General features: G+C 35.8%; 1 protein-coding gene across 2 annotated transcripts; it reads right to left on the reverse strand.

The window, feature by feature from the left end:
- Nucleotides 1–776: 776 nt before the first annotated feature.
- Nucleotides 777–11436, reverse strand: LOC147393050 (auxin response factor 19-like). 2 transcript variants are annotated; one of them, XM_086456975.1, is made up of 14 exons: nt 10817–11436; nt 10615–10727; nt 8560–8658; nt 8389–8445; nt 7423–7578; nt 7241–7325; nt 6611–6701; nt 6355–6519; nt 6035–6157; nt 5740–5815; nt 5526–5661; nt 2780–4701; nt 2487–2677; nt 777–1342 (listed from the first exon to the last, which is right to left on the reverse strand). In XM_086456975.1, exons 1-14 carry the CDS (start codon nt 10872–10874, stop codon nt 1147–1149), a joined length of 3468 nt encoding a protein of 1155 aa, XP_086313101.1. In that variant the 5' UTR covers nt 10875–11436; the 3' UTR covers nt 777–1146. The 2 variants fall into 2 exon arrangements, with proteins under 2 accessions (XP_086313101.1, XP_086313102.1); XM_086456976.1 differs by lacking the exons at nt 10615–10727; nt 10817–11436 and adding an exon at nt 10099–10510.
- Between the last annotated feature and the right edge of the window lie 2547 nt (nt 11437–13983).

A 13983-nucleotide genomic window follows, 5' to 3' on the forward strand; every position in this document is an offset into this window, starting at 1 on the left:
AGCTTTCCCGACGTGAACTTTAAAATTAGAGTCCCCTTACCATTTTGGAAGTTGGAGAGCTGTCATGAATAACTTGTTGCAATCACCTATCTTCTCATAGGAGAGAAGAATTTTTCCTAGAACGGATATTTTTGGTGGCTCCTACCCTTGTATCACCAACAAAGTTTACTATATCACCACTATATAGGAAAATTAATTAACAGGTAGTAACTAGCAAGGTAAAATAATATTCTCGGTTGCTAATGTTTAATCCCAAGATTGAACGATCTATCAAAACAGACAAACTTCAATGCTTTTGTACTCCAGAAGATCAAAACTAGAAAATTTTGACTTCGAAATAATAATATAAAAAAACTACTTTTAATGGAAAAAAGGAAAAGAGGTGTGCATCATTGATGGCAGGGACGACATTTTTTAATTTTTTTTTTTTTCAGATGCACAATTAATGAGAGAAAAAGTTCATAAAGAATCTGTCCTATCTTCATATTTTGACTGGAATCAAAGCAAAAGTTGGGGAATCCTTTTTTTCTCGAGTCGTGCTGGAGTGACCTTGAGATTGGACCTCATATCCCACATCTTGACGTGAAAGTGCATAGGAACCATAAATGCTTTTCCACTCGTATCTTGAGAAAAGCATCTATGATTCTCATACACTTTCACATCAGTGTGTGCGATGCGAGGTCACACACTTCAGCATTATTCTTTTTCTCCTGTAGAGGAAAAAAAAATCTTGAAAATTTCATGGAAGTATGCTTCTTTGCAAGGGAGAAGGAGAATGGAGAAATCTACACAATTTATACATTAAAAACCAAGCCATGCCAATTTTTTTAGCCTTTGCTTTTGCAATGCACCAGGGAAAAAAAATTGACCTTACAAGCATCATAATATCAGAAGTCCTCAGGTGGTGGTGTACAATGTTGGGTTCCTCGCCAAACTAGAAGCAGACTCACTATAAATAAACTTGGGCCAATCGAACAGAGTTGTTGATCAATGGAGTACAACTGCAGAACTGGCTCCAATCTTCATGGATAACTTCTCGAATCCTAAACACGACCATCATCTGCTTATGAATTGCAATCGGCGAGAGTATATTTATCTTATCGTATCGATATGTTCCTTATTTTCGTGGAAGTTTCAAGGAATGACTCAATGGTCGTAGGACCCAGCAGAAGGGTTGCCAGAATTTTGGTCACACTGAGCAGTCCTCCAAGCATTCCCACCATCTGAGCTGCTGCAGGCCTGATTTGGAAGGACATTGGTCCCGAGATCTCCATCCAAGCTCATCTGCTGAACTTCTTGCGGGGATAGTATCTTGATGCACTGTACACAGTTCACAAATTCCCTGCAAAGTTCAAAAGAAATCAGAAATTATAGTGGACACTTTAACAGATAAGTAGCCAAAATAAATAATTTAGAGAGCTTATATTGCCACACCAAACTTTTGCTAATGCCACCCCAAGATGTGTGCTAATTCTTTGGTATTTGCATACAAATTGGGGTGGCATTAGCAAAAGTTGGTGTCAATTGAATCAACACCTAGAAAAACTGGCCATAATGTAGGAAACTATGTTCTAAAATAGAAATTCATCTCGGATTTTGAAGCGTGAAATATTTTTTGAGAGGCAGAATTACTATTCATATCCAGCAACGGTAATTCAAATTTTGACTAGTTGTACTAGTGTCTCATAAACAAAGCAATTCCTTTAAATACTTGGAAAAAGGTGATTTAGAAGGATAAACTGCTCAGCTTTAATGTGATCAATGAGATTTCAAAAAGGATTTAGGACAACCTCGAGTGCCCCAAGGGCACATTTTGAAGGAACTAGTATGAGAATGAAATCATTTTTTATTTTTGTTGGGATAACAGTGTACCCCACATCCCTTTTGGGATGGGACTAGTCCCTATGGTTGCACACCCCAACCCCATGGAAATCATCCTTGGAAATATCAAAAAGTAATATTGTGGCTAGCACTTCGGATAGGGAGGGTATTACGAGGTTGTTCAGGTGTTTTTGAGTAAACTATCCTCCAGTAACAATCTCTTTGAATAAAAATATGCTAATGAAAACAAAGGGGGTCCAACTAACAAAGGGTATTTCTGACTTACTACCAAGGGAGAGTCCGAATTTGCTGTGAACGGAAAGGTGTAAAAGTGTGCTAAGCTGAAAAATCAATGGCAGAATGCCATGTGTACATAGAAAAGGGTGGGTAAAATATAAAATCTCAACTGCATAACCATTTTCTCCAGTAAATTTTCTCTCCAACTAACCAATCAGGTGATGTAATTCAATACATGTGGCATCATGCCATTGATTTAGCAGCTTAGCACATATTTTCGTTAATAACAAATCTCAATTCGTATTTAGGACTTAACCAGACGTTATAGGCGTTCTCACTTCATTAATAAAAACCTGATTATGTTTAAATGAGAGAGAAAGAGAGAGAGAGAGAGAGATTCTAACTAGTAAAGGGTATTTAGGACTTACTCCCAAGGATCATCCCCAACTAATAGGACATCATTCTCATGATCCACATAAACAAGTTTCCAGCCTATTCTCTGCCGGTCCTCGAGCTGTCCCTCTATTCCAAATCTACGAGCCAGATCTTGTTTCAGCTCATCATAACCTGAATAACGGGCCATATCAATAGATCTCCCAACGGCTCCACGCTTGTGCACCTTAACATGAATGACAATCAAGTCAGCCTCATAAGAAATTTAATAAAACCAAATTACAACAACTCCATGTATTTATGTGTTTAGATGAAACATCAAACCTACCTTGGTGAAAGTCCGCATTCGCTGAAGTGGTGGAGCCCATGGCCCTTGGTTCAAAAACCCACCATCGCTAATGGTAGAATCAATTGAATTGAAAGCCATATCAGGAACCCCAAATGACTGTGAAACCATAGAGGATGAGAGTTCCTGTTGAGCATCTTTGGAGTTCCCATAGTTGGTGAGTATGCTTCCCGAAGAGAGATGGTTGGACAAGTCCTTTGCTGACCCTATACCCTTTGCTAGCAAGGGATCAGGAGTCAATGGTATTCCAAGTGGACCATCAATATTAACCCCAAACAAAACATTAGTCCTCGGATCAGCCTGCACTTCCCCGTCCTGACTCGTATCTCGAAACAATATTGACTGTGGATTGAAAGATGACAACGGGAAGTTTTGTTGTAATAACCCATCATTCTGAGAAAGACAAACTGAAGTTGCCGAAGAGGATGTTTCCAAGTAATCCAAATGGCCTGCACCGTTAAGATATGTTTGTGAAGCAATAACACCTTGATTTTGATTCTTGGGAATGGGCAATGAAGGCTTGATATCAGGCTTCTGCTGCAACTCCTTTAATAAGTTTGGACTCGCAGACATGGATTCCAAAGCACTTGGACTCAAAAGCATTGCAGCAGACTGAACCATCTCATCTGCCATGGTTGTATTGTGGTGGGTCCTATTGCTAATGATGGGTTGAACTACATTGGGGCAGTTTGTGGAAGGTGACGTGGAACAAGAGGGCAAGTCATCAGTAAGTCCCGACTGTGCCAATAAACCACTACCCGCTGTTGAGAGCAAATTGGTTGTTGGTTCGGGAGGAAGAACTGAACCGGCCAACTCAGCAAGAACGTCTTGTTGTTGCTGAAACTTCGGTTGCGACTGATTTTGAGGGATATTAGAGAACCTGATGCCTTGTTGGGTATTATTCTTCATCATCATCTGCTGTTGGATTACATGCTGATGAGGGATTGAGTTTGGGTTAGATAAACTTTGAGGCATTTCCAACATCTGCCTCTGCTGCTCTTGGAGTTGACTAAGTTGAGGTGGCTGTTGCAGAATAGACTGTTGTGACAGTAGCGACTGTTGTTGCTGCTGAAGCTTTTGTAACAGTTGCAACTGAATCTGATGTTCAGACATCTGTAACTGTTGATTCACTTGGTGGGGGAGCTGAGCTGGAACTCGGTTTTGCTGCTGTTGTTGTTGTTGTTGTTGTTGCTGCTGCTGCTGCTGTTGCTGCTGCTGCTGCTGCTGTTGCTGCTGCTTCTGAAGTTGCTGCTGCTGCAGCTGTTGCTGTTGCAGTTGTTGCTGCTGCTGCTGCTGCTGTTGTTGTTGCTGCTGCTGCTGCTGTTGCTGTTGTTGCTGTTGTAGCTGATTCTGGAGAAGATTATTGTGATGTTGATGGGTCTGGATCAATGGCTGTTGCTGACTAACATGACTCTGAGGTAGAACTTGAGGTTGTAAGAGTTGGGCCTGAGCTTGATTTCCGGAAACTGTTTGATTAACGAAATTCTGCCTTTGTTGCTGACCAATGTCATCCATATGTTGCTGTGTCCGCATAATGGATCCTAATTGGTTTAATGTGGTAGGTAGTTTTGGGAGTTGATCGAGCTGTTGAGCTTGCTGGTTTTGCCTCTGAGCATTGAAATTCAAGTTGTTTTGTTGCAAGATCTGTGAATCAGGCAAGCCCAACTGACGGGAAAGATCTGCTGCGGCAAGGTTTTGCAGAACAGGACTTGTAAGAGAACGCATGTAGTCGGGTTGCATGGTTGTGTTACCGAGGGGATGATTTTGCTGCATGTTCATCCATTGGACTAAGCTTAGACCAGGCATTACGGAAGCATGAGATTGTGGATCCTTCATGCAAATGTCTTCAACAAGCCAAGGCATTGTTCTCTTGAAAAGGTTCTCCATATTAGAGGACTCATCATCTGCAAAAGCAATCTTAAAGACGATGGATCAGCTATCCTCTATAAAAATTCAGAATCTTGACAGCAAGTAGGGCATAAAATGGGTTGGATTTTATCCGAATACCGAGTAATCCAAATTTAGCGGGTTTGGACCCTTGGAGCAGACCCGAATAAAAACGGGTCGAATATGGGTTGATGTCCCTTGATCCAAGTCGGATACGGATCCATCCATATATCCACCTAGATCCGAATGATATATTGCTTTTAAAATTATATTTTTTTATGTTTTTCAAAATATCTTTTTTACTACTACTTATAATAATTGTAAAATAGAGTAGCATAGCATAGCAATTAGAAAAGAAATATGGTAAAAATAATGTTGAACGGTCCAAAATTATCCGGCCCGGTCAGCCTGAATCAAGTAGTTCAGTCAGGTCAGATCCAGAACCGGATTTAGTGAGAGCAAAATGGTTCGGATATGGTTTTAACTAATAGGATCCGAGTCAGATACGGATCCGAATAAAAAATTGGATATACTCAGATCTGACCCATTTTAAGCCCTTAACCCCACATCCAGGGAAACTAAAGGAGAATAGGCATATTCTCATTCTCCATGCCACCATTGTAAATGTGGCACATTCAAAGGGGAAAGGATTTATCATTGCATGGTCCTACAAATGCATAAAATATATCCTTTCTGACTCAAATGATTTGTACAATATGTAAGTCTTAGGCAAGATGGGGTCCAAAGAAAGGCTCCCCTAGCCACCCTGGTATGGTTATTCTTCAGACCTACTCACACAAAGCAATGATATTTGGTTAGATAATAACGGCATGGGACGAACCTGGCATTCCTGATGGTCCGCGCTTCGATCTGAAGAATGGTGGGGGGCAGATGAAAAATGGAGCTGCAACCGGTTCTATCTCCCATATTGAGACACGGTTACGCCTTTCTCCAGCTGTAGATTCATCCCAGCCAACCTATGATAAAAGATCACACTATATGAGGGATGGATGCCTAATACAGGAAATACTTGGATTGAGACAACAAATTTCTACCTGAAGATTACGCCATTGCGAATTTTTCCACCTTACAGGATCTAGATCACTGATGCCTGTAATTGTACCCATATACCTGCAAAATAATTCAAAAATCAGACCACAGCAAAAGGTTCTCGAATTTGAAATTAATTTAAGCCACTTTTAAGTAGACAGATTCAAGCCATGTTGTGGCACCATGCTTTTAAAATCTATTTCCAATTTCTCTACAAAATACTTGCACCGGTTGAGTGATCATTAGCATAGTTGTGGGATTACTATAGAGAATAAAAAATTTAAATTCAAATGCAATTACCTTCTTGTTCCTGACTCCTCAGTTTCAAACATCATCCGAAAACGCATACCAAGGGATACTTGGTTGCTATTCACTGCCTTGTAGTATTTCGCTAGTGGGACAACAAATTCCGAAGGGCTAGCCCTGCAGAAACAAAGATTATATTAAAAAATACTACTCAATTGAGAAATTTTGATCCATGAAATATCAATTTTTAATTAACCCTAAATCTCCTTGACTGCAAAATTTGCAGTGATTTTGCAATAAGTCAAAGCTTGTTAACTAATTTCAAAACTCTGATAAATAAAAATAATAATTAATTAGAAAAGGTATCAATTAACCTTGGATTATAAAAGACGGTGAAGGGACTATTGTTAGCAGCTGCATGGGCAGCTGCAGCTAGGATCCCAATATGCATACTATCACTTGACAACACAGATGACGATATATTTGTAGGTTGCCTATTAGCTCGTCTAATACCCAATAGAAGCTGCTGCTTTTCATCTCTGCTCAAAACCCATAGGAATTAGCATGCTTTAGAATAAAGAGAAATTAACAGAAACATCAAAGGTTATTTTTCAAATTCCATCATTCTACCTAATAAATAAGACAGAATCGCCAGCAAAAAGCCTCTTTCCACTTACAAACAGGCTCCAACCTGTAGTTAATAAGTGTCGTTTTGGCTGACCTGGTTTAAGAAGAGAACGTGAATGGGCATTCAGATGTTCAAGGAATAGAATGAAAATGTAAGCATTTAGGCCCTGCTTGGTACACTACAAATTATTCACAACAAAAAGTTTACTAATGCTAGGGATATTTTTGTAATTTCAATATACAACTTAATATATTTTTATGAGAGTATTTTCAGAAATTCATGTGTATATTGTTGTGACAAGTATTGAGGATATTTTTGTAATTTCCTTATTTTTTAATAAGGGATATTTCAATAATTTTGACATTCATAGGTTGCATTCGAACAATTTTGCAAATGATTTGTTGTAGTTTTCGTGCCGCAAATCATTTGCTGAGATTTCTTAAGAATTTAGGTGATCTATGCAAATTTTTTGCAATGCAAAAATTGATTTTAGAAAATTATTTGCATAAGCAAATGATTTGCATCATACCAAGCAGGCCTTATAATCCAAAATATTGCAAACAAGTACATAGTTGAATTACTGTATTGTTACAACAAATAACATATTAAATGGCTAACAAACATGAAAATACCTCGGTAGATGTGACGGAAGGTCCATGCATTATCATGCAAGTCTCTGGCCACCAGTTCCTGCGCAGGTGGTTGCATCGAAAAATCCTACACACAGAACCCAGAGAAAAAAAAAATGTAGAACTGTCAAAAAGCTTCTTGAAACTAATGTACCAAACACTTTGGGTACTGTAAATTTGCTTACAAGAGAAGGGAATATCTTCTCAGCTGCACGACGGGGTACAGAGAAACCTCCATGAGTACTTGTATCACTCGCAGTCAATGTTTTGCAGAAAAATTCAGTTTGAGGTTTATTTGACTTTAGTGCAAGATCTGATGCCTGTAATGTTTCCCTGTCATACTGCATAAAAAAGTTCATAGGTTGAGAAAAAACAAGGACCTAAAAGCAAGAACCAGAAAAGAGTGTAACAAAATCTCAATATAGAAGCATGAGCATGTCTGAGTGTGCACAAGATTGATTGTGTCCCATAGTTTCAACCAATCATATTCCAAATGCACCCCCAGCTTATAAGACAATTATCATGCAGGCCAATACCTATCCAGCTTGGCCAGGGAAATGCCTCTTATGCCTGTTAAACATGTAGATATGCAAAACATTCCAGAATCAAAATTTATGTTGCCATTTTTTTTCATGAAACTAGAAGGTGGCATGTGCAAATGCACATGTATCAAAAGGGCTTATTTGTAATTTAAAATATTGATTAAAGGGTTCTTGAAGATTCCATAGTAAAAAGGATACTTTCGTAATTTTGAAAACTAAGCAACATGTGAGATTGCAATTTTCTTGGTTTTTTTACCTAAGTGACCCTGATTATATTAAATTTAAATATAAAAGCGGGGGCATTTACAGCCACTCCAAATTTTGGTATCAAACCACTTCTACTACTCCTCTCATTATAATAAAGATTTCAAGTTACCTTCTTAAAATATAAACTCATTCAATTTTAAAGGCACCTAAGCATCAAGCCATGATAAGTATTCAGTAACTTTATCTTTATTTGTTTATCTTTACCATCCTCAACAACAAGAATGTGAATTCAGGTACATAAATACAAAGGCAATCATCCGATAATCCCAATCAGAGACAATGATCCTTTATCTATTTTTCAATTCAAGAAATATATAGCAAAGCAATAATAGTGTTACTTACTGTAGAAATTGGCTGAAGTGTCATCCGAGCATATACTTCATCCGTCTCTAAATCCGCCTGGGTAATGTGACAAAACAAAACATATTAAGTAACAAAAAGATGAACTCTAAACTTCTATCAATACATTGTACCTAAGAAAGAACAAAAGAAAGATACAGATACTCCCCATACATGTAATGTGATATTGAGGAGGAGGCATATTAGCTTCGAGGGTAGATTTGGGTAGTTTGGGATGTGAGCATCTACATCTTTCTGCATAGACGCTGCAACCTGGAAATAACAAAAATTAAAGAGCTTACAATAAAATAATTACAAAATTGAATGAAAAGAATATAAAAGGTCCTCGTTTTATAATCATAGACACAAATTCATCCCCAACAAGCCGGTCAAAGATGTGAATTAGTGAAAGTCTCCAAAACGGTCTGAGTAAACATCAACCCAAGTTTTTACATTCATTCCTTATTTTTACCCAAAAAAGGGGAAAATTCGAGGCAACTCACTTTTTGGACCACCTGGTTGAACTGGCAGCCCAGTGAACTACTGCCCTCATCAGTTCAATAGACAGTCTAGGTTTGAAAACACTGATAGATGCTATTTATTTTTTTACACTGGCCTCCCACAAGTTCATGGGTTCGTTCAACCAGGAGATCAAAATGGTGGCCTGCTCAGGTTCTGCTGTTTTTTGGGTAAAACAAGGATTAAATTTCAATTTTTTATTAAGGGAAAAAAAAAAAAACAGAGGACCACCCACCTTTTGTATAAGTTCTGTTGGTTTAAAATTTTATGTTGTCCATAACAGGTTGTGGAACTAAAATCAAAACCTTTTTCAAATTTTAATTAAGAAAAAATAGGAATGAATCAAAACACAACAATAATCACATCAATTTCCCTGAATCTCAGAGGGTACAAAGCAATACTAAGAAAGTTCAATTGAGACAAACATATAAAACAAAGATTAAAATTCACAATATCATAAGTCATAACCTAAAGAAGAAATACATACAGCTACAAATTCAAACATACGAAAAACATATTATAAATCTTTTTAGCATTGAAACAAAAAGTGATCACAAATACTTCTGTTTGGGTGAAACCAACAACCCATAAAATAATGATCAAGCAAGAACACCCATAATATCGAAGTCCCAAAAACTATAAGACAACTCCATTTAACATTTCTCTAGAGAGCTTGTTTGTATTATCGAGGACGACATGGCTTGTAAGACTTATGTAAGATAGCAACTCCTTCTGGCCTTTTTAGTATAGCTGGTTGGGGGATCTGCCTAACCTCCCATTACCAATCAAAAAGAAGAAGAAGAAAAAAATGTTACATATTACAAAATTCTATAAGAATAAGCGTCGAAAAGGAAATTTGGCCGGCGAAATAAAAATACAATAGAAATCTAAATAAGCATGCAACAATCAGTGGGTATATATTAAAAAGAAAATTTTAGATAAAAATTTAAAAAAAAGTATAATAATAACAATCCCAAAGAATATGTAAAACATATTTTCCAATTCAGATGAAGAGTAAACAACACGGGGAAAAAGGGTGATTAAATTTCTCAAAATTTTGTTGAGGAAAAGGTAAACCACTGGCACCGCATAGGTGCACAATAGCAAAAAAACCAACACAAAAAAATTATTTAAAACATATTTTCAAATCAGATGAAGAATAAACTACAAGGGGAAAAAGGATGATTGGATTACCCCAAAAATTCCAGTGGTGGAGAAGGTAAACCACTGTCACCACATAGGCGCACAATAGCAAAACAACCAACACTAATAAATGTATAAAACATATTTCCAAATGAAATGAAGAATAAACAACAACGGGCAAAAGGGTGATTAAATAACCCAAAAAAAAAATTCGGGGGGAGAAGATTGACCAGTGTCACCACATAGGTGCACAATAGCAAAACAACCAACTACTTCAATTCTTACAGTACAAACTACAAATTTCCTTTCCAAACAATTGGATCACATTTTCTGCAACCCAACTACCCTTAAACGTCACCACCACGACTTTTAGCACCTCCAGCGCAAAATAGCATACTCCAAGTACACAAATTTATTTTCCAAATAAATTCAGTTTTGGCATAATTTTTTCTAGAAAAGGGTCACTGTTACTTAAAAAAACAGATAATTTCCAAACAAGAAGAACAAGCCAAAGATAACAGTTACACCACCACGGCGTACGATAGCGCGAAGCCCTTCATTGGTTACCTGTTCGCTGTGGCCTTGAGGAAAATACACAACAAGGCTTCCAACAGGCGGCAACGTGACCAACGGTCCGGCACACGCGTGCCATAGCTCAGCGTTTATGCTCTTCTTCTCTCCTGTAATGACACGTGTCAGTACACGTTTGACCGAAAATCTCCTCCCAGCGAAAATGTGGGAAAAAAAAAAAAAAAAAACCAAATCTAACCTTCGCAGAGATTTGTTGTCGTCACCATTGGCACTGAACCGTTCGAGGGCGTCTTCATGGTGCAGGTTTCCGGTAAAGTTTCCGTCAGACTCACCGGAAAAGGATTTAGAGAAGCTTCTACCGGATCATTTTACGGAGAAAAAACGACTGGATCTCAGCCAGATTCCGTTCTTTCGAAGCTCAAATAAGCTTTTTTCAGCTTAAATCTCAATCACATACTCTGATGCTCAAAACTTGAATCTCCTCAACTCAGATAAACTCAGTTCGTTTAGATTCAAAAAACCTCGCAACAGATTTCCACCAAAAACACCTCGAACATTGAAAAAAAATAATAATAATCAAAATCTCCCAAAACCCTAAGTTCTAGAGCTCTGCAACTTCCGCTGAGATTTTCCGGCCAAATTACCAGAGAAGCGATAACGAGAAGAAGAAACCCTAGCTGTTGGGGAAGACGCCGGAAAAGTCGCCGACAGGAGAGAGACCGGAGAAGAAGAAAAAGGAGGGTTTGTTGAGTTCTTCTCAGACCAAAGTCTCAGCTTTGCCCCTAACTCGCCCTACAATCAGACATCTCTCCCTTTTTTTCTCTCTCTCTCTCTTTCAGACACTAAAACCCAGAGGACAGGCCTAACCTGGTTTAATTTAATCCCCCACAAGTAGGGTTAAGTTAATTCCACTTCAAATAGAAACCCTGGTTAATCTTATTCCAATTTTTTATATATTTATCATAAAATACTTGCTTTTTCTTCTACTTATACTTAATTCCAAAAGAACTCATATCTTTTATTGACAATTTGTTGACCAATATAGTCAATTACCTTAATGTCCTCAGTGTGAACATTTTAGTGACATTGAGGGATGGTGTGTCTTAACCTTTACCTTGAAAAATAGAAGTCGGCGACTTTTCAAACTTTTTTTTCCAATATTTGAGATAGAGATAGAATAAAAAAAGATATTTTAGTAATGTCCTTTGTAAAATTGGTGTTATTCAATTTACCTCTTTGTAAAGTGCAAGAATAGGTATATCCCCTTATCGAAACGTAACGCGGTGTCCATTTTTGTTGATGAAGTAATTATAAAATTTTGATTTTATTTAAAAAAATTTAAATTTTAAATCAAATTTTCACCTTTAACTAATCAACGAAAAGAGATGTTGACTTTCGGTCAAGTAGGATAGACCTAATCTTGCATTTTGTGAAAGGTAAACCTAATATCACCAATTTTGTTTGGGTATTATTAAAATTCTCGTAAAAATTTTATATGAATAATTGTAAGTATGACTATAATTTTTTTATATCTGAAAGAAAGAAAAGAAATAAAGATTCATGTTTTAATCGTATCGAAAAGATCGATTTTGAGTCATGTAATGACCACGATCATGTGACAAATGATAATAATTATTTTTCATTACTACATTACTTAAAAACGGTAAATATTCATTGCATATCATTCATAAGATAAGGTTTAGTAGATATGATAGGCGTAGGTACAATGTTGACGTAGATGGAGAAGTTATCAACTTGTCTAATCCATGGGTTTACAAATATATGAATGGTTTGAATCACAATGTGATCATACAAGTTGTGATTTATCAACTATATTTCACCATTAGAATTGAAAAATAATATTACAAATCCCGAATTTATATTATTTTTTTCTTACATTGAATGTAAGGTATTGAAAAATTAATTAGTGTTGGTTAGTTAAGTCGTTCAATAATATTTGATCGACTTGAAAAATGTTAGATTATGAACAAACTTATAATGTTTTTCATTTATAAAGCTAAGAAGATATGGGGGAAAAATCACCTATTACTATAGTTAAAAAACTTATAAGAAATATATAGAAAAATTTTATGCGAGAAATAATGATATTGTCTTTGTTAAACATAAATACAAAGAACTCATATGGAATATAAAAAATTTAAAAAAAAAAAAAAAAGGGCCACTTTTTTTTAATACTCAAAATAAAATAACGTTATTTGCTACAGTAACTCATATTTTTGAATTGAAATACCTTCACCTATAATTTCTCTAATAAATCCTTAAAAAATAATCTTCTAAATTGGAAACTCTTCCCTCTCAAGAGAGATTCATTCTCTACTAAATAGACTGTATATTTGAGGAATCATAGTGAACCTTGTAGATCTACGTACTTTCATGTTCAATTCTCAATCTATCGAAGATTTTTAACAAAGACAATCAATTTCTCTTATGTTTCTATCATTTTCTTTAAATCATTTATATATTCTTATAATCTTGATACATTATAATTATCTAAATGGCAAATGGTAGTAATTTTTTTTTTTTACAAAATTTTTAAGATTTTGTTCATAAAATTTACACAGTGTCGAACCTCAACGCTGAATTGTAATATAGAGTTGAGATTTAATGATACCTATTGTCGAGGTTTGATGCAATAGACAATTTTCACTTATAAATCTTTCGTTGGATAGTTTTATATGTTAGTAAGGAAAGGTTTTTTTTCTTTTGCAATGAAAATTTAGTTTGAATTATCTATAAATAGAAATTTTATTAATTTTTATTATTAAATACGATTTTTGCCATAAAAACTCTAGTTGGAGCTCCTAGCTAAGAGTATTTTTTCTTAAATACATTTTTTGCCATGAAATTCTAGATTGAGTTCATAATTTTTTAACAATTTTTTTTAAATATGATTGTTCTATGCAAATTTGCTTGAGTTGGCAAAAGTAAATTTGTTATATTATTTTTCTTAAATACTATTTTTGCCATGAAGATGTTATAAAAAAAAATTTATTTTATATTTATTGAAGATTTGTGTAAACATTGTTCTGTTTATATATTTTTATTTTTAGAAAAGATTTGCATTTTCTATCATTTGAGAAAACATTTGATTATAAAATAAAAGATCCCAAACTTATACTGTACTTGACTAGTATGTATATTAGTATATAATATATTAAATTTTTTAGAAAATAGAAGTAGAGATCTGTTCTATCTACCAAAAAGTCACTTTTACAAATTAAATTATTTGTGTTTTACATATTTAAAGAGTTTGCTCGTGCCGAACATTCTCTTTGGATTAAAGGGCTAAAAGAGGAAAGACAGTAAAGCTAGAGGCGTATTATTGAAAATGGCCAGGATCCGTAGACTCATGGAAGGGAAACTCATATATTCACTAACAATCCC

The sequence above is a fragment of the Akebia trifoliata genome, chromosome 10 (assembly GCF_017979445.1).
Source record: "Akebia trifoliata isolate Shusen 1 chromosome 10, ASM1797944v1, whole genome shotgun sequence".
NCBI classification, from domain to species: Eukaryota; Viridiplantae; Streptophyta; class Magnoliopsida; order Ranunculales; family Lardizabalaceae; genus Akebia; species Akebia trifoliata.

Coding starts and splice junctions, on each gene's coding strand:
- LOC147393050 (XM_086456975.1), bottom strand. CDS start 10,874: ATGAAGACGCCCTCGAACGGTTCAGTGCCAATGGTGACGACAACAAAT. Junction 6,520..6,610: donor GATTCTGTCTTATTTATTAG/GTAGAATGATGG, acceptor GGTTTTGAGCAG/AGATGAAAAGCAGCAGCTTC. Junction 4,702..5,525: donor CGGACCATCAGGAATGCCAG/GTTCGTCCCATG, acceptor TTGCTTTTGCAG/ATGATGAGTCCTCTAATATG.